This window comes from Notechis scutatus, chromosome 2 (assembly GCF_049901735.1).
Source record: "Notechis scutatus isolate UNSWTSFEM ecotype Mainland chromosome 2, rNotScu1.2, whole genome shotgun sequence".
In the NCBI taxonomy this organism is placed as follows: domain Eukaryota; kingdom Metazoa; phylum Chordata; class Lepidosauria; order Squamata; family Elapidae; genus Notechis; species Notechis scutatus.
In genome coordinates, this window is record NC_142010.1 from 97,913,514 (window position 1) to 97,941,223 (window position 27,710).

General features: G+C 39.9%; 2 protein-coding genes across 2 annotated transcripts; one reads left to right on the forward strand and one right to left on the reverse strand.

The window, feature by feature from the left end:
* Positions 1 to 600: 600 nt before the first annotated feature.
* Positions 601 to 10,270, forward strand: NUDCD2 (NudC domain containing 2). Its single transcript, XM_026682169.2, has 4 exons — positions 601 to 883; positions 2,578 to 2,626; positions 3,885 to 4,036; positions 9,041 to 10,270. Exons 1-4 carry the CDS (start codon positions 695 to 697, stop codon positions 9,122 to 9,124), a joined length of 474 nt encoding a protein of 157 aa, XP_026537954.1. The 5' UTR covers positions 601 to 694; the 3' UTR covers positions 9,125 to 10,270.
* Positions 10,271 to 13,953: 3,683 nt separating this feature from the next.
* CCNG1 (cyclin G1) lies at positions 13,954 to 26,738 on the reverse strand. Its single transcript, XM_087955494.1, has 7 exons — positions 26,494 to 26,738; positions 25,163 to 25,426; positions 21,604 to 21,851; positions 20,406 to 20,481; positions 20,218 to 20,316; positions 18,225 to 18,419; positions 13,954 to 15,948 (listed from the first exon to the last, which is right to left on the reverse strand). Exons 2-6 carry the CDS (start codon positions 25,424 to 25,426, stop codon positions 18,228 to 18,230), a joined length of 879 nt encoding a protein of 292 aa, XP_087811620.1. The 5' UTR covers positions 26,494 to 26,738; the 3' UTR covers positions 13,954 to 15,948; positions 18,225 to 18,227.
* Positions 26,739 to 27,710: the final 972 nt, after the last annotated feature.

Here is a 27,710-nt window from a genome sequence, read left to right on the forward strand (position 1 = left end):
CAACACGTCAACTAGATTGTGGAATATATTTAGCAAGCTTCCCCAGCCTGGCATCTTTTTACTTCCACATCAATCCTGTTTGAACTCGCATAATCTGCTGGCCAGTCAGTGATTTTGGGAATTGAACTCCAAAACATCTCTCGATCAAGAGTGACGTACGTGGTTATAGCACTGAAGCATTGTTTCTAAACCCTTTTTCACGCAAAATATTATTGTTCTGTGTGAACAGTAAAATAGAGTGTGGTTTTATTTTAAATCGGCCCGTGTATCTACGCATGTTCCTTTTTACTAGCACTGGGCAAACAAATTCACCAAACGTAGCGGATACCAATAGAGCTTTCTCAGTCTCCGTTCTCCGTATTGTCTCTCAGCAGTTAATTCTTGACAGTCTGTGGTTTTGCTTGACTTAAAGGTTTTTCATTAATAAAATGAAAACAAACGAGAAACGTGAACCAGCTATTCCCACCCAAAAGATTGTGCTGTGATTGGTTGGTGTGAAACGTTATAACCGCGCACTCTACCGCGCACTCTTTTTCTCCTCGTTCTGGATCTATGGGCGGAAGAAGCTGGCGGAAGCCTGGCACGCTTGGCCCCGCCCCTCGCGGTTTCTACCGGAATAGTTCCGAAGACAGGCGAACGAGCGGCAGCCGGGCAAAGGCGCATGCGTCTTTTTCAGGCTTGGGCGGCCAAGTAGATGTCTGCGCCGTTCGAAGAGCGGAGCGGGTTCGTGCCCTGCGCCACTCCCTGGGGACGCTGGTACCAAACCATGGAAGAGGTCTTCGTCGAGGTGAACGTGCCGCAAGGGACCCGAGCGCGGGACGTGGAATGCAGCCTGAAGAGCCGGCACCTGGCTTTGACCGTAGCTGGGAAGGAGGTGCTCAAGGTACCTCTGCAAAAGAGAGAGAGAGAGAGAGATGCTAGTTCGGTTTAGTCCTCATGATGTGACACGGGAGGGCGTAGCGTAGACTCATTGCTGCGTGGTCCCGTATTGAGTTTTGCTTGATGCTTCTGCTATGCCAAACTTTTTTGGGCGGGGGGGGGTTCAATCTTGATTCTTGGTGACTGCCTGGATAACCCCCTGCAGTTTTGTTGTCACGAGTTCGGAAGTGATTTGGCAACAAATCACTTTTATCGTCATTTTATCATTTCCCCTAGAAACCAGGAGTCTGTGAGTTCTAGTCCTGCCTTAAGCATGAAGCCCACTGGGTGACTTTGAACCGGTCACTCATTCTTCAGTCCTAGAAAGCAGGCATTGACAAGACACTTACCAAAAAAAACTGCAAGGACTATCTCAAGGGAATTTGTGGACTGGTCACATTGATTAGTAAACAAAAAAACAAACTAAACAGGTTATATGTAGAATTCTGGTTTAATTGCCCCACTCTCATCTTGAGTGCTGCATATAAGAGCTTCTCGGTCTCCTATCTTAGGCAGGCAATTCAGATTTCTAGTCTACCATTGATGTAAAAAGCTAACAGTAAAACCAAGAATACACTTAGAAAAATAAATATTTATGTTGTATAATCTTTTTAGTCAGACTATTTTGATGAACTGATTAAAATGTAACATTTGTGCTAACAGGTAGTTCTCGGTTTATGACCACAATTGGGATTGGCATCTCAGTCATTGAATAAAGCAGTTGTTAAGGTGTCATATGAATGCTTTTCTTGGTGACCACAATCCCAAAACTTCTGGTTGCATTGTTAAATGAGCTTGTAGGATCTTAAGCAGACATAGTAGGAGGTAAGGATCAGATCTGCTTTGGGGGTTGGAGGAGGCCTTGCACAGGGCACAAGTGAGTCTTTCTCTGCTTAGGAGATGAAATTCTTCCCTGCTGAAATTCAGAAAGGTTCTCACCACCCAACCTCATTGCTTTTCAACTCAGGAGCTGAAAATCCTGATTGCTGTAATCCAAAACTGAAATTCTTCAGAAGGAAGTTCTTTTAGCGCCCCAGAAACAAGTGAGAGTGCTCTTGGCAGGTGACAGCAGATTGTAACCTTCCCTGCTGGCTTCCCCAATGAATTTCTGGGAAAACCAGTGAAGAAGATTGCAAATGGTGATCCCATGATTGTGGAGCATTTGGCAACTGATCAAAAGTTTGAACACATTTCCAAGCACCCAGACTACAGTCACATGTGCTAATTCATTCCCTATCTGTGGAATTATGGCTTTGGAATTAAAAACCTGTCTGTCACCTTAGATGTCATTAAGCAGTTGGCAACTTAATAATTTCTTCCTCCTTTCCAAAAGGGGTCAAATTTGAAATTAAACTTTCCATTTTATCAGGATAGAGTTCAAATGAAAGGAAAACTAATTGTCATAATTAAGCTTGGAATTTTGATATATTAAAATCTTCAAGGCCTCAATTAAAATAGCCAAAACAATTAAAAATGTGACCTCTTCTTATGCAATAATATACTGTTAAATAATCTGACCTTTTGTTGATCTACTAAATTTAATTCAGCAAAGTTTACAAAATTACATACAAAATTATAGTATATAGTATTTGTGACATTCAAATATTATAAATCCATAATATTTGCTTTTGAAACAGGGGTCCTATATTTTTCCCCCAGGGTAATTTATTTGACTCTACAATAGCTGATGAAGCAACCTGGACACTAGGTAAGATCTGTGCTTTAGAGAACTTTACACAATTTAGTTTCATTGTGGACTTTCCTTCTACTTGCTTGGATTTTTTAATTATTTTTTTAAAAAAATCACATGGTATATAATATTGTTTTATAATAACATAGGAATGTGATTTTTCCCTTTTGGCAAAATTGCAAGTCTATGTCTCACTTAGGCCATGTCATGTGAGGGAATTCACTAGCGAAAGCAATTATGCTGGGAAGACTTAGTGATAAAAACAAAGCAAGCCAGCAAAGAACCATCAAAGCTGACACCAAGCAGAACATTGAAAATAGATCTGGCCCATACAGTCGCCGAGTCAGACATGATAGAATGGATAACATCGTCATTGTTTTCCTTTTCTTAAGACTTTAAAATAAAAGGAAAGCTCCTTTTCCATATTCTGGTTTGTTAATAGAAGTGGAGGTAAAAATGAGTCTGATTTCCGTGTAAATACTTTAGCTATCTTGAGTTAAGATATATTCAGATTTTTTTCTAATTGATGGAACATTGAAGAAAAAGAGACATGGGGACAAGACAGCAGTAATCTCTTTAAAGTCTTAAAAGGTTTATTGTAATGCCAGAACGTGTATAGATGGAAGAAAAAGAAAAATAGGGAAGGTTTGTACTCATTATTTTCATGTATTATACAAAGATCCACAGACTATAATGATTAATATTTTGTTAGATTCAGCATATGAAAATAAATAAACAGTCTTCTTTGGACCTCCTATACTTAGAACAGTTTGAAGGTTACTCAAATGCTACATTGCATTCAGAATATGGGAGAATGCCAAAGTTCTTCCCCATGTTGCACTGACCATCTTGGAAATTCCTGAAACATCTTGCTGATTTTTGAAATTTCTCATAATTAGTACAAGTATCTGTCCATTTTTTTAGTTGTTAAAAAAAAGGACTATACCCCAGCAGTTGTATTGGGTTAATCTCAATTGGAATATCATTAGACCTTGTCCCTTTTGGAAAACAAATGAGGGTGTCTACATAATTTGTGTTGTACTTCCTTACAGTTCAAAATATGAGCATTTATCATGATTATATACCATGAAATCAGTGCTCAATCTTAGGGAATCACATAGGTAGATTTCTCCAGGATAATTTGTCTTCAACTTTGTTTTCTAACAATGTACTGTTGGTTCTGTAATTGAGTCCATCCACCTAGTCATCATCTTTCAAATAATTGTTCCAAAGATAATTGTGAATAAATCCAGTGTTTGTTTTTTCAATTAAAAAGAGGATCAGAAATTGATACGAATCACCTTGACAAAAACCAACCGTGATGCTGGAAACTGTTGGAGTTCACTGCTGAAGAATGAGTATGCTGCTGATCCCTGGGTTCAAGACCAAATGCAAAGGAAGCTTACATTAGAAAGGTTCCAGAGAGAGGCAAGTCAATAGATATTACCCATAGTGTAAAAAATAAATAAATGGTGGCCCAGTGGTTAGAATGCAGCATTGCAAGCTCTGCCCACAGACAAGAGTTTGATCCTAACTGTTTCAAGCTTGATTCAGCCTTCCATTCTGAGGTCAGTAAAATGAGGACCCAGACTGAGGAGGCAATATGCTGACACTTATAAACCTCTTAGAGCAGGGGTGGGCAAACTACGGCCCGCGGGCCACATCCGGCCCGTTGGTCTGTCCAATGCGGCCCGCCCTGAAAAAAATCGCTGCCATTGGTCTGTCCAATCCGGCCCGCCCCTGAAAAAAAAATCACTGGGCGTGGCGTATTGCCCTGTGCCGCGTGGCCCCCAAAGCTGCAAAACAGTGCGGAGCGATCTAGGGTAGGAAAGAAAAGAAATTTGCAAAGGCCTCGGCTGGGAGTTCGAAATCACCTTCGAGTGCGACCTCTCCGAAGGTGAGTCCCCGCCGATTCCCCTTTTTTTCCTGGGGCTTCCAGGCTTAAACTTTGCAAAGGCAAAGCTTGCAGGCTGGAGCGTCTTCCCGCCGAGGAGCGGGAAGGGTTCCACCCGGGCGGGTGGGGCGGGCTGCTTGGAGCCACCTAAAGCTAGGCCGCTGCTGGTGGAGCCTTGCCCTGCCTTGATGCCCCGTTCCCGGCTCGGCGGTCCTGCTCGGGCGGCACTTTAAAAGCCTGCTCCCAGCACCCGAGCAACTTCCCAGCAACTTTCGGCTTCCTTTTAACTCGCGGGCGCCGCGCCTGGCCCGAGCCGCGCGGCGGAGGGGAAGCCAGGCGGGTGGGCAGGCGGGCTGCTTGGAGGAGCGACCCGGCGGCGCTCCGGACTTCCCCTCCGCCGTGCGGCTCGGGCGCGGCGCGAGCGCCGCGAGTTAAAACGAAGCGAAAGTTGCTGGAAAGTTGCTCGGTTTTCCGGGCTTCAGGGCTTTGCAAAGGCAAAGTTTGCAGGCTGGAGCGTCTTCCCGCCGAGGAGCGGGAAGGTTCCGCCCGGCGGGCGGGCGGGCTGCTGGAGCGGGCTGCTGTGCGGCTCGGGCGGCGCAGCGCCCGCGAGTTAAAACGAAGCTGAAAGTTGCTAGGAAGTTGCTTGGATTTCCGGGGCTTCCAGGCTTAAACTTTGCTTGGGCAGCACTTTAAAAGCCTGCTCCCAGCACCCGAGCAACTTCCCAGCAACTTTCGGCTTCCTTTTAACTCGCGGGCGCCGCGCCTGGCCCGAGCAGCGTGGCGGAAGGGAAGCCTGGCGGGCGGGCAAGCTGCTTGGAGGAGGCTCCGAGCTTCCCCTCCGCCAGGCGCAAGCGCCCGCGAGTTAAAACAAAGCCGAAAGTTGCTGGGAAGTTGCTCGGTTTTCCGGGGCTTCAGGGCTTTGCAAAGGCAAAGTTTGCAGGCTGGAGCGTCTTCCCGCCGTGGAGCGGGAAGGGTTCTGCCCGGCGGCGGGCGGGCTGCTTAAACTTTGCTCGGGAGGCACTTTAAAAGCCTGCTCCCAGCAACTTTCGGCTTCCTTTTAACTCGCAGGCGCTCGCGCCTGGCCCCGAGCCATGCGGCAGAGGGAAGCCCGGTGGGCGGGCAGGCTGCTTGGAGGAGGCGACCCGCGGTGCTCCGGCAGCAGCAACAGGCAGTTTCGCCCGGGCTCCGCTCAGGTGTCCGGCTGGGGCTGTCAGGAGTTGCTACCGCTGGCGCAGCTCGTGTGGCTCCAGTCCCGTGTTGCCTTGGGAAGGAAAAGGCAAAACCAGGAGCCACTGAGCCTGAGCCGGTGCCGCTGCTCCCGTTGCAAAGCACCGCCGCGGCTCTTCCTTTTTGCCTTTCCCTTCCCGAGGCAACGCGGGACTGGAGCCGCGCAGAGCCGCGCCGGCGGTACCAACTCCTGACTCAGGGGCCTCCGAGGGGAGGGGAAGGAGGAGAAGGGGGAAGGGGGCGATTCCCAAAAATCTTGTGCTGACCCGGCCCGTCTGTCAAATCTTAAAAGTCAATTCGGCCCCCGAACCAAAAAGTTTGCCCACCCCTGTCTTAGAGAGTGCTGTACAGATTATAGAGCACGATATAAGCAATAAGTACTATTGCTAAGTGCTATTTTTGTTTAAAACACTATTTCCTAGAAAAGGCATTATAAACAAAACAAAAATACCATAGTTACAAATTTTATACACACACACACACATATACTGTGTTTCTCCAACAATACACCCCCCCCAATTGGAAGACCCAGCTTTTTTTCTAGGCATAAAATGAAATTAAGCCCCTCCCCTCAAATTTAGGCCTATTTTAAAACATGCAAAATTGGGGTGGGGGGAAGGTGGGATGGAACTTGCCATTAGGAGCGCCCCATGGGCAGCCATGCCTCGCCACCAGCCGCTCCTAGACCTGTCTGTCTGGTGTTCACAGAACAATCTGTCACTGAATGTCCATAAAACCAAAGAACTGATTATGGACTTCAGGAAACATGGACAGGACCACGCCCCACTCATCATCAACGGAGAACAAGTGGAAACCGTCCCTACGATCAGATTCCTTGGCATCCATATTTCAGCTGATATCTCCTGGTCCCCTAACACCAAGGCCATGGTGAAGAAGGCTCAGCAGCGGCTGCACTTCCTGCGGGTTCTCAGGAAAAACAATCTGGATAAGAAGCTGTTGCTGGCTTTTTATAAAGCCTCTGTGGAGAGCACTCTGACATACTGTCTGGGTGTGTGGTATGCAGGCTTCTCAGCTGAGGACAGGAAAACTCTACAGAGGGTGATAAACACAGCTCGATCATTGGTTGCCCTCTGCCCTCCCTGGAAGACTTAGCCAGGTCCCGCTGCCAAAACAGAATCAAGGCCATCATAGAAGACCCCTCACACCCTGGCAATTATCTTTTTGACCTGCTGCCATCTGGACGGCGCTTTAGGTTAATAAAATCCCACACCACTAGACTAACAAATAGTTTCTTTCCCTGGGCCATCCAAACCGCAAATAAATACAAAGTCACTACCTTATTAAGATGTGAAAAGATTTGAAATAGCAATACCTCATCCAGATGTATAATAACATATTACAGTACAATCCATCTCTTGTGTATTACACTTGGCAAAGCATCACAGTCAGTGTTGAATGTATATTCTGTGTATATTCGTAGATATTGTACTCTCTAATTGCAAATGGAGACGCGGGTACTCTTATTTTTCTTATCTTCATTTTTAAGTGCTCTGGTATTATATTGTGAACAGTTGCTGGGGTGCATCCACAATTTCGTTGTACCTGTATAATAATAAAGTTCTTCTTACCTACCTTCTTATCCTAACAGCTGATCATGGCGGACCGCAGAGGGCTCCCTACCCCCGCCAAGCGCCTTTGCTGCAGACCCAGGTCAGCGGGCAGGCGGCAGCGGCGTGGATGTCTGCCAGCAGTATTTCAGCCGGTTTTCGGGCCTCTGTAGCTTCCACGGTTCCCGCCGGCACTGGCGTCTCTGTCGCCAGCGCTGTCTGCAACAACAGCGTTTGAGTCGCTCCCGCTTTTTCCCCCGTTGCCATCCCCGCAACTACAGGGGAAAAGAACATTTTAAGGTACCTGAGAGTGCAGCACGGTGCATTTTCGTTTAATCCCGAGTGGCTGGTTGGGCGTGAGAAAAGCCAAGCAAGTGTCTCTGCCGCTGCTACCCTTGGTGCTCCAGCCTAGGGCTCTGCAAGTTTCCAAAAGTCCCGGTGCGCAGCCCATTCCTGCATTCTAAACACGCCCAGGCCGAGCTGCAGCTGCCCCTCTCTTGCCAGCGCTGTCTCCAACAGCGGCAGCAGTGGCGGGAACCGTGGAAGTTACGGAGGTAGCTCCTCCACCTGAAAAGCGGCTGAAATGGTTCCCACCGCTGCTGTCGCTGTTGTTGGAGACGGCGCTGGTGAGAAGAACAGCTGCAGCTCGGCCTGGGTAGGCTTGGAATGCAAGAATGGGCTGCGCACTGGGACTTTTTGAAACTTGCCGAGGCTAGAGCACCAAGGGTCGCAGTGGCAGAGACGCTCGCTCGGCTCTTCTCACACCCAACCAACTGCTCGGAATTAAACGAAAACGCACCGTGCTGCGCTCCCAGGTACCTCAATGTTTTTTTTCCCCTGTTGTTGCGGGGACGGCGATGGGGGGGAAAGTGGGAGTGACTCAGATGTTGTTGGAGACGGCGCTGGCGAGAGAGGCACCAGCGGGAACCATGGAAGCTACGGAGGCCCGAGAAGTGGCTGAAACGCTGCCAATGGACATCCACGGCGACGACGCCCACCTGCTGACCCGGGTCTGCAGCAAAGGTGCTTGGCGGGGGTAGGGAGCCCTCAGTGCTACACCATGATCAGCCATTAGGAGTGGCTGGTGGCGAGGCTGCCAGCGGGGCACCCTAGGCAAGGATGCGTGGGTGGGGGAATTAATTCACCCCCCGAAAAGACGTCCTAGCTGGTTTTTCAGGGCTCAAAAAAAAATAATACCCGGCCTTATTATATAAGAAACACAGTATACATACACACACAAACGTGTGTGTGTGTGTGTATGTATGTATGTATATCTCACATATACTATTATTTGAAGTCCTATATTTATCGGGATTAGGATTCATGGAATGTACTTTTAAATACATTCTGACATTTAATTTGGCTTTCAAATGGTTATTAATGTTTCTAGAACACAGCTGGTTGTTTTTACATTTAGCTTTATTTAAAGAAAAATTAGGGGAAGGTGAGTTTTTTTTTTTTTTTTTTTTTTTTTTTTTTTTTTTTTTTTTTTTTTTTTTTTTTTTTTTTTTTTTAAATAGAAGGGGCATTTGGATCGGTGCAGGTTGTAAATAGTATGCAATAAATAAAAGTATATGCAGGCAAATTTTAAATTATTAGTTTTTTTCAGGTGCTAATACAGTAAATAGAAAATGTTAAAAAGAGTACATAACAGAATTCTGTGTAGTCTTAGTTTGAAATATATCCCAGTAGGTGTATTTGGCAAGAATATAAATAAAATGCTATCTATGCCTTCTCTTGCAGAATCCTGGATTTGACTTCAGTGGAGCAGAAATTTCTGGAAATTATACCAAAGGCGGGCCAGACTTTTCTAGTCTTGAAAGATAATGTGTCCTTTCAGCTATATTTCCTCCAGTTTGTACAAAATGACAAAGCATTAAGCTTCAAAATAGCTTACTGTTTTTTTCTGGACAGCTTTAAACCACAAAATAATGATTGTTACCAGAATTGCACTAACGTAATTAAAAATAAACATTTCATGCATACTGAGACCAATATTATTGGTATGATGACACTGTTGTGCAAGGTTAACAGCAGTTTCAATTGCTACATTTTAAATTGTTAATTGATATGCCAGTAATATTTTTTTGAAAGTCTGATCTGGCTTATTCTTTGGCAAAATATATGTGAAAAACATTACTACCTAAATGCTCTGGCTTTTTCCACTGGCAATTAACTAAAATAACTTAGAAATATGGAAATGTATTTTCAAATACATTGTTGCATGGTATAAGAACAAATTTTGAAGGCTAATGATTAAAAACAGATTTTCTATCCTGAAAATTTGTACTAAGCCAGCTTCAACACTATTTCACATAGTCATTAAAACTAGTAATGTTAAAATCTGATATAATTACCTTCCATAAATTTGTGCCAAACTGTACTGTCAGTCAAACCATAACATGCAATATGCATCCTTGGGTAAAGCCATTTAGCATTCATAAATTTACCCTGACACTCTTTACAAGAATAGGAGTTCCGGTGTGTACATTCTCTTAATGAAATTCAGAGAACCATTTTGTACACTTTAAATAACTATTTCATGCTTTTGACTTTTGCTGTTTTGACTAGGGGTACCTTTGTGTTATATATCAAACTTACTGGAACACTCGATAAAATAATTCAAGCATGTGAACTTATTCATGTGACATAGTTCTGTTTGATCTGGCACTTATATTTTTCTGCAGCCCAAGGTGTGTTTTATACTCAAGTATGTAACACTGTTGTTAAAAAGATCTAGATTGTATCCACTGATGTTCTTTTTCTGGACTACCCAAAAAGTTCCCTTTTGCATCCCATATTGGCTCCAGCATGTTAGGGTATATGGAACCAGTGGCAGGACAAAACACTGAGCTGAATTCTCATTGAGTGACTGAAAATCCATTTGGACAACATGGCATATATCTTTTGTTTATACATGTAAGAAGAAAGTACATACTTCGTATGTAATTAAAAATTCTAATAGTTGTACCACATTTTGCTTTATGCATGTATATACTCATCCAATTAACAGAATGAGAGATAATTGTAGTCTGATTCACTCCCTAACCATGTGTGTACCCTATCTAATTTTTGTATCTTTATGCTTAGACATGTTTAGTTATCTATAGTTAAGTCAAGTAGTAATTTTCATGTTTAAAAAAGATTTAAACTACCTCACAGTTTGTTCTATAGTATGTTTTAATTGTACATTGCCAGGGAATGCCAAGTGTTTTGTCTGCCAAGAATACAAGGCTGCTATTTCAGCTATTAAGATGCCACAAGGAGAACTTGTATTGTTTATACAAATTGAGAAAATGGAATCAATAAAATTGATTTTGTATTCCTAAGGCAGACTTGAATACAAAGCGAGAGGAAAGGAAAAATACACTGCTCAAAAAAATAAAGGGAACACTTAAACAACACAATGTAACTCCAAGTCAATCACACTTCTGTGAAATCAAACTGTCCACTTAGGTAGCAACACTGATTGACAATCAATTTCACATGCTCTTGTGCAAATGGAATAGACCAGGAGTCTCCAACCACCGGGCCCCGGACCGGTACCGGTCCGTGGAACATTTTCTACTGGGCTGCCGGTTTGCTGGGCGCCGCCATCTTGTTTCGATGAGAAAGTGCTTCCGGGTGAGCTTTTCCGGTTGGAAAGCGGCGTTTGGGTCCTGAAGGAATCCTCGCGCCTTAGTTTCATCGAAGGGGGGGGGGCGGCTTCGAACGAAACTAAGGCGCAAGGATTCTTTCAGCACCCAAGGCAAGGCGAGCCGAGCGGCCGTCCCGAAGCCATCCCGAAGCCCATCGACAAAGGTACAAAGGAGGAGTTGAAGGTGGCGGGGAGAAGCGGGGGACGGCTGGCTGGCCGGTCGCTCGGCTCACCTTGTCATGAGTACTGATGCCGGTACTGGGTCGCGGATCATTTTGTGATGCCGGTACCGGGCCGTGGCACAAAAAAGATTGGGGGCCACTGGAATAGACAACAGGTGGAAAGCATAGGCAGTTAGCAAGACATCCCCAATAAAGGAGTGGTTCTGCAGGTGGTGACCACAGACTACTTCTCAGTTCCTATGCTTTCTGGCTGATGGTTTGGTCACTTTTGAATGCTGGCGGTGCTTTCACTCTAGTGGTAGCATGAGATAGAGTCCACAACCCACACAAGTGGCTCATCCAGGATGGCACATCAATGCGAGCTGTGGCAAGAAGGTTTGCTGTGTCAGCATAGTGTCCAGAGCATGGAGGTGCTACCCAGAGACAGGCCAGTACATCAGGAGACGTGGAGGAGGCCGGAGGGCAACAACCCAGCATCAGGACCGCTACCTCCACCTTTGTGCAAGGAGGGACAGGAGGAGCACTGCCAGAGCCCTGCAAAATGACTTCTAGCAGGCCACAAATGTGCATGCGGCTGCTCAAACGGTCAGAAACAGACTCCATGAGAGTGGTATGAGGGCCCGATGTCCACAGGTGGGGGTTGTACTTACAGCCCAACACCGTGCAGGACGTTTGGCATTTGCCAGAGAACACCAAGATTGGCAAATTCGCCACTGGCACCCTGTGCTCTTCACAGATGAAAGCAGGTTCACACTGAGCACATGACAGACCTGACAGGGTCTGGAGATGCCGTGGAGAACATTCTGCTGCCTGCAATATCCTCCAGCATGACCGGTTTGGCAGTGGGTGAGTAATGGTGTGGGGTAGCATTTCTTTAGGGGGCCGCACAGCCCTCCATGTGCTCGCCAGAGGTAGCCTGACTGCCATTAGGTACCGAGATGAGATCCTCAGACCCCTTGTGAGACCATATGCTGGTGCTGTTGGTCCTGGGTTCCTCCTAATGCACGACAGTGCTAGACCTCATGTGGCTGGAGTGTGTCAGCAGTTCCTGCAAGACGAAGGCATTGATACTATGGACTGGCCTGCCCGTTCCCCAGACCTGAATCCAATTGAGCACATCTGGGACATCATGTCTCGCTCCATCCACCAACGCCACATTGCACCACAGACTGTCCAGGAGTTGGGGGATGCTTTAGTCCAGGTGTGGGAGATCCCACAGGAGACCATCCGCCACCTCATCAGGAGCATGCCCAGACGTTGTAGGGAGGTCATACAGGCACATGGAGGCCATATACACTCCTGAGCCTCATTTTGACTTGTTTTAAGGACATTACATCAAAGTTGGATCAGCCTGGTATTTTTTTCCACTTTAATTTTGAGTGTAACTCCAAATCCAGACCTCCATGGGTTGCTACATTTGATTTCCATTGATAATTTTTGTGTGATTTTGTTGTCAGCACATTCAACTATGTAATGAACAAAGTATTTAATAAGAATATTTCATTCATTCATATCTAGGATATCTTATTTTTGTGTTCCCTTTATTTTTTTGAGCAGTGTACATTAAGCCCAAATAACATTCTCACAAATAATTATCAAAAGTACTTATCTGAGGATGTTGGAAAAAAAATATTTTGACAAGGCAATTATCTTCAAACCATGATGTGCTCACAGGAAGGAAAAGTATGAAGGTTTTGGAATGATCTTTTCAATCCTTAGATGAATGTTGAAAATCTGCAAAAAATCTCAAAACATGCAGCCAATGGAGACCAAATATAGTTGAGTTGGAAGAAATCTACAAAGGGGTGAGGGATAAATTCCACAAGAAATTCTTAGCTGGCTAGAGGAAACCTGAAAGCTGTTATTTCTGCCATAGGTGTACTTTATTAAACTCATATGCCATGTGACAATGACTTACTAGAGTCCAAAGTGTAAGTGTCCAGACTTTTGCACTTGCTCTACTTTACATTTTTTTTTTTTTTTGAATCTCTGAACAATTGTGATAAGTATGCCATCAAATTTGCAGGAAAATTGTATTCACTGAAATGTACTACTTGAACAGGGGAATTTAAATCCTTGAACATAATTGTATATGGTTTTGTCATTCTCTATAGGTAGGGTTCCAAAGTGGTGCTCTTAACTAAATGCCTTAAATCTAGGCTAGTATCATCTGGGGACTTCTAGATATATTTTATTATTCTTGGCCATATTGGCTAAGATGACTGGAAGCTGAAATCCAAACCATCTAACCACCATTGATGAAGTGGTAAGAGTACAGTATTGCAGGCTAACTCTGTCTACAGCCTGGAGTTTGGTCCTGACCGACTCAAGGTTGACTCAGCCTTCTATCCTTCCGAGATTAGTAAAATGACCCAGACTGTTTGGGGCAATATACTGACATTTGTAAAATGCTCAGAGTGCTTTAAAGCAATATGGACTGGAGTCTGAGTGCTATTGCTATCCATAATCTAGGACCAGAGTATCTGACAATTCACACAACACCCATTTCCAAATCCAGGTTGGTTGATCTATTTTATAGACAAGGTAACTTCCCGGAAGTCCATCTATAATGTAATCAATTCTATCAGGCTGCAGAAATTACTTTTTCTGAAATACAAAGTTTTTCTTTGCAATTGCTGGGGGAGCATCAAAGGTGGGCCACACTGATAGCTGGCAAAGAGTGTTCCAGGTATGTGTCTAGCCAAGTCTTGTAAACACAGTCATACATATCTCAACATATAGCCTTGTTTACAGCACAATAAAAATACATTTTGGAAAAGAATTTTCTTTAAGCAAGTTACTTTCACAATCCAAGGCCATCAAATAAATTCATGCAATTCCATTTCAATGTGTTTTATTGAAAGGTACTCTTGTTGCTTATAGGCATAATAGCACATTTTGAAAATGAGTTCCTTCTTGACATTGTAAACATCTTGAACATAGTTCAGTTTCACTCTTCAAATACTGAAGGCATATAAGATACAATCACTCAATTTAATAACGTCCATAAAAAATGATAGTTTGAGGAAACTTCCCATCAGTTTTGTTCTGAAGAGCAGCTTGCAATGAGGTAGAAGTAAATGGTTTGTCCAAATGCTGGGTTAAACCAAAAACAAGTCTTCAGATTTCTGTAATTGTAGTAAGTCTTCTAAATTTGTTACTTTGATTCTAAAGGCAAGCCAGTCAGCTTTAAGTGAGACATTAGGACAATATCAAATTACACCAACAGTATAGATGCTAAAATTAAAAAGAAAAGAATTGTTGCATTGTTTTTCCAATTTTTCTTGTGGCAATTTAAACACAACCAGTAAAATGCCCATACAATAACTTAGGTAGAAAATGAAAATGAACACAATATAATTAGAAACACATTATTACAAAAAGTGATCTTAAAAAGAACCAAAGTCTAAAAGCTATTGAACGTTGAGAGTTGATTTGATAGATCACTGCTGGGTAGCAACTGTTGCTTCCTTAGGCTTTTAACATTCAAGAAATCACAATGCACAACTTAAGTTCTTTCTAGTAAAATTCACTCCAACTTTGGGCTGAACAATGCAGAACACACACTGATACAGTAGAATATATTCTCAAATTGAAAAGATAATTAAAACTGTTTAAAGTAGCATAACACTAAATTCTATGCTTTGAAATTATTCAACAATGTTTTACTGAAAGCTTGATACTAATCTAAAACCACAAACATCCCCCCAAATATGTGCTTAATATAAACAAAACTTTTTATGCTTCTAATAGCAACATGTAATTTTTTTTAATCCAAACCAGGGAAGTGCAGTAAAATTAGTTAGCTTCTGTTTGCAGTGAAATACAGAGGTGTCATATCATGCCACCAATTTTGGTATGTGCAAGCAGAGCTAAAGACTGAGGTGAAAGACTGAGGCAAAATCTAAAATGTTAATTCTATTTTTAGACATTGCCAACATTCTCAGCTGGTGTCTGACTTGCATTCTTCAAACAGCTTTAATTTCCACAGTGAATATTATGTACTTTTCAATTTCTTTCAAATACTTGGTTACAATATGATACTTGTTAAAAATGTGTTCTTTATGTTAATACACTTTAAATATAGACCACTAAATTTGGCTCTTGAACTCTGTATGACCTAGGACCAACATATCTTTAAGTCAGTTCCAAACCTCTAATGTGAATCATGGTTTAAAGCAAAGATGGGGAACTATGGCTCTTTTATGACTTGTGCACTTCAATTCACAGAATTCCTGAGGCATCATGAAGGGGCCATAGTTCCCCACTTATGGTTTAAAGGAATTATCTAATTATGTATTGAATTTTATGTTACTGTTTCTCAATCACTACCATTACTATGAATCAGATGTAGCAACTTTCCAGTAGTAATGTTCCTACTCTCACTAGAAAATACATGCATAGCTATTTTATTAATTTAGTGACGGTTATGTTCATTTTTATATTCATTTTCTGCCACCATTTAGTTTAGAAATGCAGAATTGTTAAGGATCAAGCTCTATGATGACTCACGGTTTCACATTTCCAGAGGACAGATAAAACAAAAACAGCTGACTTGTTTGTATTTTAGCCCCAAGCATTGTTTTATAAAAAAAAGTCCTCAGTTTTATAAAGAACCTTGACAAGATTAAGAAGAGTCTTGTGGTAACACACTATATTGTTGTATAGCTCAGAGCTAAAAAAATTGTTGCAATTTAATATTCCTGAAATTAGACTTTCCATAGGTCAGAAGAATCCAACAAATTCTGCTTCAGCACCGGAAAGCTTATATCCTTATTGATTAAACATATGTTGCCAGACAATGTCCCATCCGCTCTTCTTCAGGATTACCACTAAATCAAAAAGAAATTTAAAAATTATTGTAACATAAAATACACTGATGCAAATATGGAATGAATTAGCATTGTTTACAAATAGAATAGTCTAAAAGAACGAACAGGAATTTATCTCTTTTGAAGATTCCAATTTTTAACTATTCCATTTTTATGTTATTAAACAAAATTGTGTTTATATTACAGGTAGTGCTCTACTTACAACAGCTCATTAGTGACCGTTAGAAGTTATGACACTGGAAAAAAAGTGACTTACGAACATTTTTCACACTTACGACTGTTGTATCATCCCCACAGTCACAGGATCAAAATTCATGTGAACACCTTTTGTGACCTTTCAATGGGGAAGCCAGATTCACTTAACAATCATGTTATTAACAATTGCAGTGATGCACTTAACTATGGCAAGAACATTAGTAAAACAGGCAAAATTCATGTAACAACTGTCTCACTTAGCAACAGAAATTTGGGGCTCAATTGTGATCATAAGTCAAGGACTACTTGTCCTGTAATCTTTGCTGAATGCACTGTCATGGATGGCAACTCTATCAGCAAGGCATTGCTAGAATGAAAGTTTAACACAGGGGTCCCCAACCGCCGGTCCGCGGACCGGTACCGGGCCGCGGAACAAGCCTTACCGGGCCGCTGGTTGCTGGGCGCCGCCATCTTTTTTTGGTAAAAAAGTGCTTCTGGTGAGCTTTTCCGGGTAGAAAGCTCACCGGAAGCGCTGTTTCGCCATAAAAGATGGCGGCGCCAAGCGTTGGTGAGCTTTTCCGGGTAGAAAGCCATTTCTACCCGAAAAGCTCACTGAAACTGCTATGCCCGCCATCTTTTTGACGAAACAGCGCTTCGTGACGTCACCGAAGCGCCTTTTCGTCATAAAAAGATGGCGGCGCCCAGTTGACGCCGGTACCGGGCCGCGGCGCCCAGCTGATGCCGGAACCGGGCTGCGGCGTCGAAAAGGTTGGGGATCCCTGGTTTAACATATCCGAAAGGTTCATGGTTTTGCAAAGATGAACTCTCTATTCTCCAATTCATTAAGGTCTTTAAGTTTACAAGTAATCCTCCCTTGCTGACCACAATTGGGGATCAGCAAATCTGTCACTAAGCAACTCAGTCATAAAATGAAACACCACAACCCACTTGCAAAATTAGTTTCAACTAGACTTGCAGCTTCCAGCCAGCTTTTCTATTGACTTTGCTTGCCAGAAGCTGGCTATGAAAGTCGCAAATGGAAATTACATGACTGTAGGATGCTATGACTATTGTAAAATGTGTGCTAGTGCTAAGCACCTGAATCACAATCACATGACCATCGGGATGGTGTGATGGCAAGTTCAAAGATCTGTCTTAACCAAATAAGCAGTAAGGGAGGACTTTGTACTTATGAAAGTACATTTATATAATACAAACCATCAGAAAACTCAACATTGATATTTTTCATAGTTTAGGGCTTTACTTCTTGGCTATTACATGCCCATCTACAATGAACAGTTTTTTGTGCCATTTTAAACTGAAGGCAAGTATATTAGCAACAAAGGATGAGCTGTGTTGGCAGTTCGAATCTCATCAGGCTCAAGGTTGACTCAACCTTCCATCCTTCCAAGGTGGGGAAAATGAGGACCCAAATTGTTGGGGGCAATATGCTGACTCTATAAACAGCTTAGAGAGGGCTGTAAAGCACTGTAAAGCGGTATATAAGTCTGCTATTGCTATATGGGTAATCCTCAGGAGAGCAATTGGGATTGGCTACTATAGCGCTATGTGATGCTGTTGTTAAGTGAGACATCATGTAACTACAAACTGATTTCGCTGCCAGCTTCTCCAGACTGCTGGAAGCCTGCTGTAAAACTCTCAAATGACAATCAGGTGATTGGAGAAACAATTGTGAAAAATGTAAGTTGAAGGAACTAAAGTTAAGTTTTTCAGCACCTTTATAACTTTGAACAGTGGCTAAACAGGGCAGTCGGGAAGCAGGAACTATCGGTATACTGAAACACATTAGGAAACTTGAGAATATAGAACAGACACTAGATTTCAATAGGCTTTCAACATGTTTTCCTAGAGATTATTTTTTCTGAATCATATATACATATACATATTTTTGTGCATACAAAGTTATATCTTCCAGATTCCTAAAAAAATTGCTGCAAGTTTTACACTATTTTTATTTCAATTCAAAAATTCAGAATACTTAAACATTCTACAATTTTTTGGGGTGTAACCTTTAAATTATTCCTATGACACCGAGTCAAAAATACATTTAGAAAGTTCACCTTTTAGGGACCAGTTTCTGGGATCGTGGGAAGATGGGCAATTCTGTAATAACTGTGTTTCAGTTGCCGGGCGGTACGACCAGACACAATCCATTTTAGCTTTTGTCCACTTGGCTTGGAACATTTGCTTGAGGAATATTCTAAGAGGCACTTTGATACAAGTTCTTTCCAAAAGGAAAATTCTCTACTATTTATCTATAGAAAAAAAATGGGAAATTAAAAACCAATCAGTATCACTCATGAGCAACCAATGCATGTCAATGGTGTTCAGATAACACATAACTGACACACCTTTATTTATCATGTGAATTTAAAAATGCTTATCCAATGCATAACTTTATTTAAGAGGATTTTAGGTTATCAAGAATTTTTTACTATAAAACTCTAGAGATATAAATATGAGGTTAAAAACTGACATATAGTAGGAAAATACACCAAAATGCAATCAGGTTCACAATTATTAGTATCTGTCATAAAAATATGTGCAAGATGTTGTAGGTAAATAATTAAAAGGAGAATTCTAGAATGAAGAGTCATGAGAGATAAATGTTATGAGGAACAAAAATAATTACAGTACTGTATGCAATATATAAGTGTCTAGGAAAAAAATATAAAAGAAAGCAGTGTGTTTTAAAATAAATTTCTCAAAAATGAGATTTTAGTGTTAAGTTATTTACAATGAAATATAGTTATGCATCAGAGAAAAAATAGGAGTTAAAATTAATGTATCAACATACACATACACAGATAAAATTTGATTCATTTGCAAATATAGTCCATAAAATGAAGCTGAAAAGGCTCTCTCTTACCAAATGTATCTCTAACAGTTAAAAAAGAGGCATGCCCTTCCAAAAGATATAAAGATGTAAATACACTCTCATAAGGAATGATATCATTTTAAAAGCTTCAATCCAAATGAATTTAAAAGTCATAACAATTTTTTTTGAATTGTGTCCAGAAACATGAACTTGCCAGTGCATTTCCTACAATTAAATCCACTCAATTCTTTCATTGCAGCAGACTGAATAATCTGAACTTTCCAAATACTTTGAGAAAAATAAATGATCAGTTTATAACCAGTTTTAAGACTTGAAATGTTGTCCATTTGGTCTTTAGGAGATGCAAGTTTTCAAAGCCCTGACATTTTTGCTATCACTATTTAAGACTTCAATCTTAAAAAAAAAGTTTTTTATACCATAATCTAAAAATTAATGAATTTATATATAAAACCAGGTGGGTCAAATAAAGTAAAATCCACAAACATACATACAAGGTAATACGTGATCTGGAAAATAATGATTGTCTAGTGTGTTATAGTGGACCACATCATGGGGCTAATTCAACAAATCATGGCTAATCTATGAATTAGCCTATGAACCTCACCATATCTCCACAAAAATCTTTCTAAACTTTCTAAGCTGTAAGAGTTTTCCTTCAAAACATTCCTACTCAGCTGTCCCTTCACCACTGCTCAAATATCAGCATCCTTAATCCAGAATGATATTCTGTTTCCTAGTGTCAGGTTTGCCCTTTAGCTACCATTCTGTTGAGCAAAGAGAGAGGCGCTAAGGGACTTCCTGGCTAGAACTCTAGCTAGCCACTTTATTCCATTTAACAAGTAATTAAACAATGAAATCTATTGAACTGCACCATTTGCTATGACAAGAGTTAAGCTACACAAGTTATTTTAATGTATTAATGCAAAAAAACCATTGTAATCAAATATATTTGCAAGAGATTGGAACTGTGACTCCATATACTTGAGATACCTTTAAAAATGCATTTCCCAAAACTGGCAAAAAGGAGTCTCTTGAAAATTATTCTGTTTATCTTGCCACTACATAGTTATTTCTGCCTTTCTAACCAAACTAAATCAAACGTTTTTAGATAAAAGCAACCCTTGGCTGATACCTAGTTTAAGAAAGCAGTCATCATATTTTCACATTAATAAAGTTAGAAGTAAACATCAAACAGATATTTAATTATGGCCTACCTTGGAATGTATTCGGAGACATTGTATTATCTCAACCAATTCTGGTACTTTCTCCTCTTCAGCTTCTAGAGCCATTATTGAAAGTGCCAGTACTGAAGGCTAGTGGAAAATAAAATAATTAAGATCAATCAAATATGTTAAGCTTTTGCAAGTTGATGAATTGATCACTAATTTATCATAGTCCATACCTTTGCTTTTGAAAGAATAAGTCTGCAATGACAGGCCTTTAGTTGGGCTTCAAGTCTCTCTAATTTAAGATTGTTCCTGAATAAAACAAAGGTTAATTTATTGATTTTCAATATTTTTTATATAAGGATTAGCACAAAGTAAGAAAAAATAAATTGAGTAGTTAGAAGATATGAAAAACTAAGTCATAAAGTGATTTTTAACTTAAATCAAATGCACATTACCTAATATTTGCCAACACATCTCTAAATTCTTAAACTATAAAAAATTATCTAAATATGTTTCAGTCACAGCATATTTAAAAACAGTAATTAACAGTAGTTCAGGCTCAGATTACATTCAGCTACGAAGGAGTATTTTTGGTAGATAAATCATAAGTTCTTCAGAAATTTGCTCTGAGTGGAGAGTAGCAACAGAAGATTAGCAAAATTGAATATTGATTGCCCTTTATTTTCTGTTTTCATTTGGTTCCTCCATGCAGTTCTTGTACTATGATCAAAGCTACCCAAGTACTTTCCACTGCATTCTGCAGGATTGAGGTAAATCGGGTTATTAAAAGAGAGTTAACTCAGTTGCATTTATCTGCATGAAAATGAACTATGTTTGTATGAATAAAATAGAATAGAATAGAATAGAATAGAATAGAATAGAATAGAATAGAATTCTTTATTGGCCAAGTGTAATTGGACATACAGGAATTTGTCATGGTATGAGATGTTTTTCTAGAAACCTCAAAGGCCCCTAACAGAAAGTTACTATTTAAGGGGCAAGGAAAAGTAGTTCCACCCTGAAAGCACTACTGTAATCTAACTATGATGGCATGACAAGAATACTGGTTTTACACCAAAGTAGTAAGTGGTATTTATTCATCCCTATTTCAGATAGGTCAAATCTGATAGGATTCTAATCCCACTTCAAACTGCTGTGTGGGATTAATAGAATCGTACATCAGTCTTGTAAATATTAATACCTCTTAAAACCATAATGTCTGTCTGCTACAATGTACATATATTGGGTATTGTTTAACAGTTTCAACCTCATGGTTAAAATTTGAATTGCAAATGCACACCTGGATTATTTTAAAAAGGGATTCTTGGATGTTTACTACACCTTGCTAGCACATAGGACATTTTCTCTCCATAAATCTCTTTGATTTAAAGGAACTGACATTTCCAAATTGGTCCAGAAAAGGAGACTAACCTTTTACAGTTGATGCTGTCACACAGAATTGAACAATAAAGTTGCAGAAACTGGAAGGCAGTTGTTGCTTTTCCATGTAGCTTCTCTAAAAGAATTCCTTCCATTCTCATTAGGTCACTAACAGTAAACCGATACTGACTTATTCTGATTAAGTCCGTAGCTAATGGAATATTACTCTCTTCTTCCACAATTTTCACAGCCAAGTAAAAGCAACTTAAGCCAACACAGCCCAAGTGTTTTGGCTGCACCTAGAAGAAAAAGAGACTTTCAGTTGAAGCCTATAATATACTTGGCTTACGTACATTGCAAACCTACAAAGTAAATATTATGTAAGTCAATTGAACTTTTGATCTAAAATGTTAAGAGTGGGCTTATAGCAACCTTTTCTTACATAAAATAAAAAGTCATGACTTCCGGTTTGTCGGCTTCGCGAGCGGCAGGGATTTATGGCTGCGCGATCCCTGCCGCGCTAGCCGTTTTTGGGGCTCCGACCCAGCTGGGTACGGAGCTAGGCTGCCCTGCAGGGCAGCTGAAGGTAGGGGGATCCGGAGAAGGGTTTGGGGTGCTGCAGACCCCTCCCTGGCCGGCAGAACCCCTTTTCCCAGGACGGTGCAGCGGCGGTCCGTAATGGCCGCCACAAAGAAGCTGGCAGCCGGGTAAGAATGCGCAGGAGGAAGTGGAGAAAGTGATTGAGAGGAGAAAGTTTTTCTTGGCTCCTAGGACTCTAAGACATATTTAATAAAATTCCTGAAAAGTATGACTTTCTGAATAATACCTGCCAGAAGAAGAAAAAAGCGGCTGCTTGAAGGTGCTGAAAGGATAGCTTTCCCTCTTTTCCTACGGAATAAATAACTGGATATTAAGAAACCTATTTTTTTTAGGTGGAAATTGGTTTTAAGCGATGAGTGGGAAGAGAGAGGATTAAAAAAGAAAATATTTGTATGCTAAGATTTGTTGGAGCAGATGCCTTAAGGATTTGAAGACTAGAATATATTGTAACAAGACTTTAAACAGATTTGGACTTTCTTTCTCTTTGATTGATATCACCCCAGAAGGAGAAAGTGAGAACTCTGCCTTGGTTTGGACTGATTGATAACTTTGGGACTGTTTTATCTTTTTTATTTTCTTTTGAATATTCTGGTTGTTGTAAGAAGAAAGAAGGAGAAAAGAAAAGAAAAGATTTATAATGGCTCTTTCTGTTGAGGAACTAAGAAATGGTGTGGAAGAAGCTTTCCTTTTCTTAGAAATGGCGCTTACTAATTATCAACAAAAATTACAACAGATGAAGACAGCAGAGGAACAAGAAAGAAAGGAAGGAGCCATCTTTAATGAATCTCAGAATTTGATCCAGAAAAAAAGAAGAGAGAAAGAAAAGAAAAGAAGAGAAAAGAAGAAAACTAAAGGATTTAAGGACTTAAGATCTAAAAAAACATTTAAGAAAGGGAAAAATAAAGTGCAAAACCAATATGATGATTGTAAACAAAGGGGAAAAGAAATACGACAGAGAAGGGAAGCCGGTAAGGCAGAGGCTAGAAGAAGGGGGGTAGAAAGGTTTGTTGGGAAAAGAAAGAAAGGGAAAAGGTGGAGAAAAGCTACAACGTTTTGAAATTAAATGGAAAAAAGGAATTTTTTATGGATAATGGATAAAGTATAATTTAAAAAAAAAAAAAAAGATGTTGCAAGGTACATAAGATGAGATGGTAGTATTGCAATGGTTTAAGAGTTGATAAGAGATTAAAATGTTAAAATGTTTAAAAATGATTGGTTTTAAAACTTAATAATAGGAGGGGTTTAGAATATTGTTTTAATTAAAGAGTTTAATAAAATTATGGTATTGATGTTATTATGAAATTTTTATTATAGTATTTCTTTTTAATATTTGGATTTATTCTCTAATTATGCACTTAATTGTGTTGGATGTATTAGTTAGATAGAATGTACCAAGCAAAATCTGATTGGGTATTAGATATTATTTTAAAGATTAATTTGATTAACTTAGGGGGAGATAGAAAGGCATCATACTCTGATTAATGATTTCAGGAGAAACTGATTTTCTTTTTTTTCATAAGGGATGAGACAAAGGGATGATAAAAATGGACAAAAGATACAAATATAATGATTTAAACTAAGATGATTAATTAAGGTAGAATTAAGAAGTGTGAAATATGTGGAGAAGTTAATATAGAAGGCTTAGAATGGTAAATAAAATAAGTAATGATATGTAAGATGAGCATGAATATAATTGAAGTCCATGAAGAGAGAGACACCTGGGTCCAAGTTACTTTCCAAAAGATATTTTTTTTATGTTTTGTGTGTTGTGTGTATATGTCTTTTTGGGGAGAATTGGTAAAAACTTGTAGAAATATAGAATGAGAATAATGGTAACTAAGTCAGAAAGAAACAGATGAAATAATAATAATGATATTGAATAAGAGTAAAGAGAAGTAAAGAGAAATTGAATAAGAGGTTTTGGTATATTATATGGAAATGGTTTAAAACAGAATCATAATTTATCTGACTTGTTAAATTTACAAGGGGAAAAGGTTTAAACATGTAATGAATAATGATAATTTGTGTTTTAAAAATTAATAAAACTTGTTTTAAAAAAAAAAAAAAAAAAAAGTCATCATTCCTTAATCTATTTTCTACTATGCTAAGTTTTAAACTTTTAGTGTGTTTATATTCAAGAAAATAAGAATTCCCAGTGTGGAACTACTTTGGTACAATCCAGTTAATCTCTATTGTCCAGAAAAGTAAGTTTTGTGCCTTGTTGTTCAACCTCAATCAAGCAGCGTCTATCATTGTACATTATTCCTCAAAGCAATTCAGTTGAGTATACAGGCCACCCATCTGAAATAGCACTTTCTAAAACATGTTATTAGAGGTATGCATTTGTTTAGAACTTTTTTCATCTTTGCTTCATTGAAGAACCCAGAACTTTTAAAGACCACATAGATCCATTAAGCCCCTTCTCCAAAAACAGATACAGAAGCTTGAAACAATGTACTCTGCATAAGGCAACAAGAAAGGTCTATTAGGCCAATCTTCTGCAATGAACTATAGATTCCAAGAACCACAGACTCAATGACAATGATGGGCGTTGCAGTCAAACAATCTAGTACTGGGCTACAAAAGAATAATCCGCATTTACTAAAAGGAAAAAAACACACACACTGGTACTGTTAATAAGACTGGCAAGTAAAAGGTTTAAATAATCATAGTAGGTTCCCTTGGTGGTCCCTATTAGATATCCTGAAAAGTCCAAATGCAATGGGTATTTATAATGATATTAAGCCATACTAGCTGCTATAAATTCTGCTGTAAATGCTCTTCCTATGAGCTGTTTATCTACTATATTCAGCTAAAAATAAGTATTGATTCCAGTTAATAAGATTTATATGGCAAAATTGCATGTCAGGATTACAGACTAATGCTGTAGTGATAAAATTCTCTTTGGCAGCTGAAAACCTGAAAAACAAATTATCAGCAATCTATGAAGTCTTGCATCAAAACAGAAATAAACTAGCTTATACTTTAACTTCATAATCAAAAGACCTACCTTTATTTTTGATAAAAAACGATCTAAGTAATTCACGGCAAGAGAAAATGTCTCTGTGCGAAAGCCAAAGAATTGAATCAAACTAAGCAGGTCTTTCACTTCAAAATCCCGCAACCTTGCTGTCATCCGGAGCCCATTATCATGAGATGTTTCAATTATTCGCAGGCCAGAGAGTTTTGGCTGATATCTTAGTTCCTGCTCAAGCAATGCACTGAGCTGCACTAGTAACTCCTGAGTCCCATTTGTTGCAAATGTATCAATCATCTGAAATACAAAACTTAGATTAAGACTGTTCCAAGCAAAATGCTTAGAGAAGCTTGTTTGCTTTTGCCACCTTTCAGCAAAGCTGCAGAGACCTGCTGCACATCATATTCTACACTCTTTAACCACATATGTAGCACTTGCAGAAGTAACTAAAATGCACAGGCAAAAAGCTTAACAGGAAGGGAAAAATGAGCACAGGTGGTCAGATTAATTGAATAGAGTATATAAACTGAGCCTCTAAAAAGATTTAAAAATACAAATATGAATTAAAGTTATAACAGCTATTGTATCCACAGCACTGTTTTCATATTATGATCCCACCTTCATATTTCTATATTTTTTTATTTTTTTTAAAGTGAAACATTTAAACTGTAATTCTATAAATGGCCTATGATTTAAGCTTTTAAGACCTCGTAAAGAGAGCAGCATACACAATAGGATGAAGCCCAGGATTTATTTACCAGTCCATTAATTCTGTATTAGTTACAGAGCACTGCTGTGAACGTTATCTTAAGTCCCTCACTAGGAAGTCCCTTGCTTTCTCCCAGTAGGAAGATTAACCATAATTAGATGATCCTTACTTAATAAATCTGTTAAACTAGCCTGTCACTATCTAGCGGCTTCTAGAAGCCTTGGACTTGATTGAGCTGCCAAGACTGAGTGGCTGAATGGGGGTATGTGATTGGGTTAAGTGTGACCAAGTTTAACCAAATGAATATATCAAGTAACATCTTAACAATATTCTCCAGCACAGCTGGCTTTATCTTACTCTTTCTGGAATCCTTATTTGGAAAATGTAGGAAAGCTTTTTCTAGTCCCTCGCCCTCCGCTGCCGCTTCCCTCTTACTTTGTATTATTTCACAGACATAATACAACGTTGATTGACATAGGAATTTGTGCTTTAAGTAGACCCTGTCAAATTAGTTTCTATTAACGATACCAACTTCAAAGACATGTCTGGACTTGCTTTCTCGACCCATACAGTACACTGACAGCCACTCGCCACTAGGAGTGAGATACTGCATGGTGAAATAAATAGCCCAGCTCCCGGAATTCCAGCCTCTTACCTTTATTCTAGGAAAAATACAGGCGGTCAGTCTTCAGATAATCCGAGTTGAAGTTGAAACAAATAATAAACTATGGACTTTTAAAAAATAAATATATAAATAGCTATCTCAAGATTTTAAAAAATAAATTAAGCCTTTTATTTATTTTACAAAAGCACAGAACTAGAGTGACGCCTGCAGGTTTTTTACTCCGGACCAAACCAGATTCTACAAACATTACTTCTGCTTACTCCAACCTCCGCCCCGGCTTTTATAGGGGAGGGGGGAAGAGTATTCTTCTGATTGGCTACTATCTTAATCTGATAGACCAATCAGAGCCTCTCAGCTCGCAATTTGCTCCAATCGGGAACTGAAAAGCTATATGGAGCTGGGAAATTGCGCGTCTGTTTTGTGCGCTTCAACTTTAGTACCGCAATCGCCGGCGGATAATTAGGCTTTTCGTTGAGTTCGGGGGAAAAGAAAGCTTCTTTCAGCTTAAGGTAGATTTCTACGAGATATGATTTTCTAGAGGCAATCCTAAGAAAGGAACTCCTACCAACAAAATCCTCTTTATCCATCGAAATACGATTGAGTGAATGAAAGAATTACACACACACAATATCACAGGTGATATTTACTCAGGCGTTCGATTCAGACAAGACAATCGGACAAATTTGCTACGACGATCATTCCAACCTACTGTATGAAAGTAAATAGAATCGCAATACATTACAGGCTTGTCATAAATAATACCTGGCAGTCACAGCCTGTCCATCTGTAATAGAGAGCATTTAAGCATTTGCATCACATGGTTAAGCTCTCAATCGAAAATACATCATAAATTGTTGCCTTGGTCGAATCACGGAACGTTTGTCAGCTGGCTTGATTTATGCATTACATTAAATCATGGAAGTGGACTTTTTAGAAATGTGTTGGTTTACTATGGAATATAAACTCAGGCAACATCAGTTTGTTGCCAATCCCAGGACTGTTGGTTCAGTTTTTTAAAAAGTCAGAACAATTATTTTGTACAGCACACTGACTATAGCCTTTCTAGAACAGGAGACTGGAAAGGATATAAGCAATAAAGAGTACTTAACACCCTCTGTAAGAAGTCTGCAATCAGTAAAGTTTACTCCCAGATAAATGACATACAGTATGCTTTGATCGATGACTTGATTAGGTGCCATCAAATATTTTTTGATTCCTAAAGACCACAAGGATAGATTTTCCCCCCT

Excerpts from the sequence above, each read along its gene's own strand:
- NUDCD2 (XM_026682169.2), top strand. The coding sequence starts at position 695 with ATGTCTGCGCCGTTCGAAGAGCGGAGCGGGTTCGTGCCCTGCGCCACT. Across the intron at positions 2,627-3,884 it reads TGAAGCAACCTGGACACTAG|AGGATCAGAAATTGATACGA; the intron begins GTAAGATCTGTG and ends TCAATTAAAAAG. Across the intron at positions 4,037-9,040 it reads TAGAAAGGTTCCAGAGAGAG|AATCCTGGATTTGACTTCAG; the intron begins GCAAGTCAATAG and ends CTTCTCTTGCAG.
- CCNG1 (XM_087955494.1), bottom strand. The coding sequence starts at position 25,426 with ATGATTGATACATTTGCAACAAATGGGACTCAGGAGTTACTAGTGCAG. Across the intron at positions 21,852-25,162 it reads GTTTTTTATCAAAAATAAAG|GTGCAGCCAAAACACTTGGG; the intron begins GTAGGTCTTTTG and ends TTTTTCTTCTAG. Across the intron at positions 18,420-20,217 it reads GTCTCCGAATACATTCCAAG|ATAAATAGTAGAGAATTTTC; the intron begins GTAGGCCATAAT and ends TTTTTTCTATAG.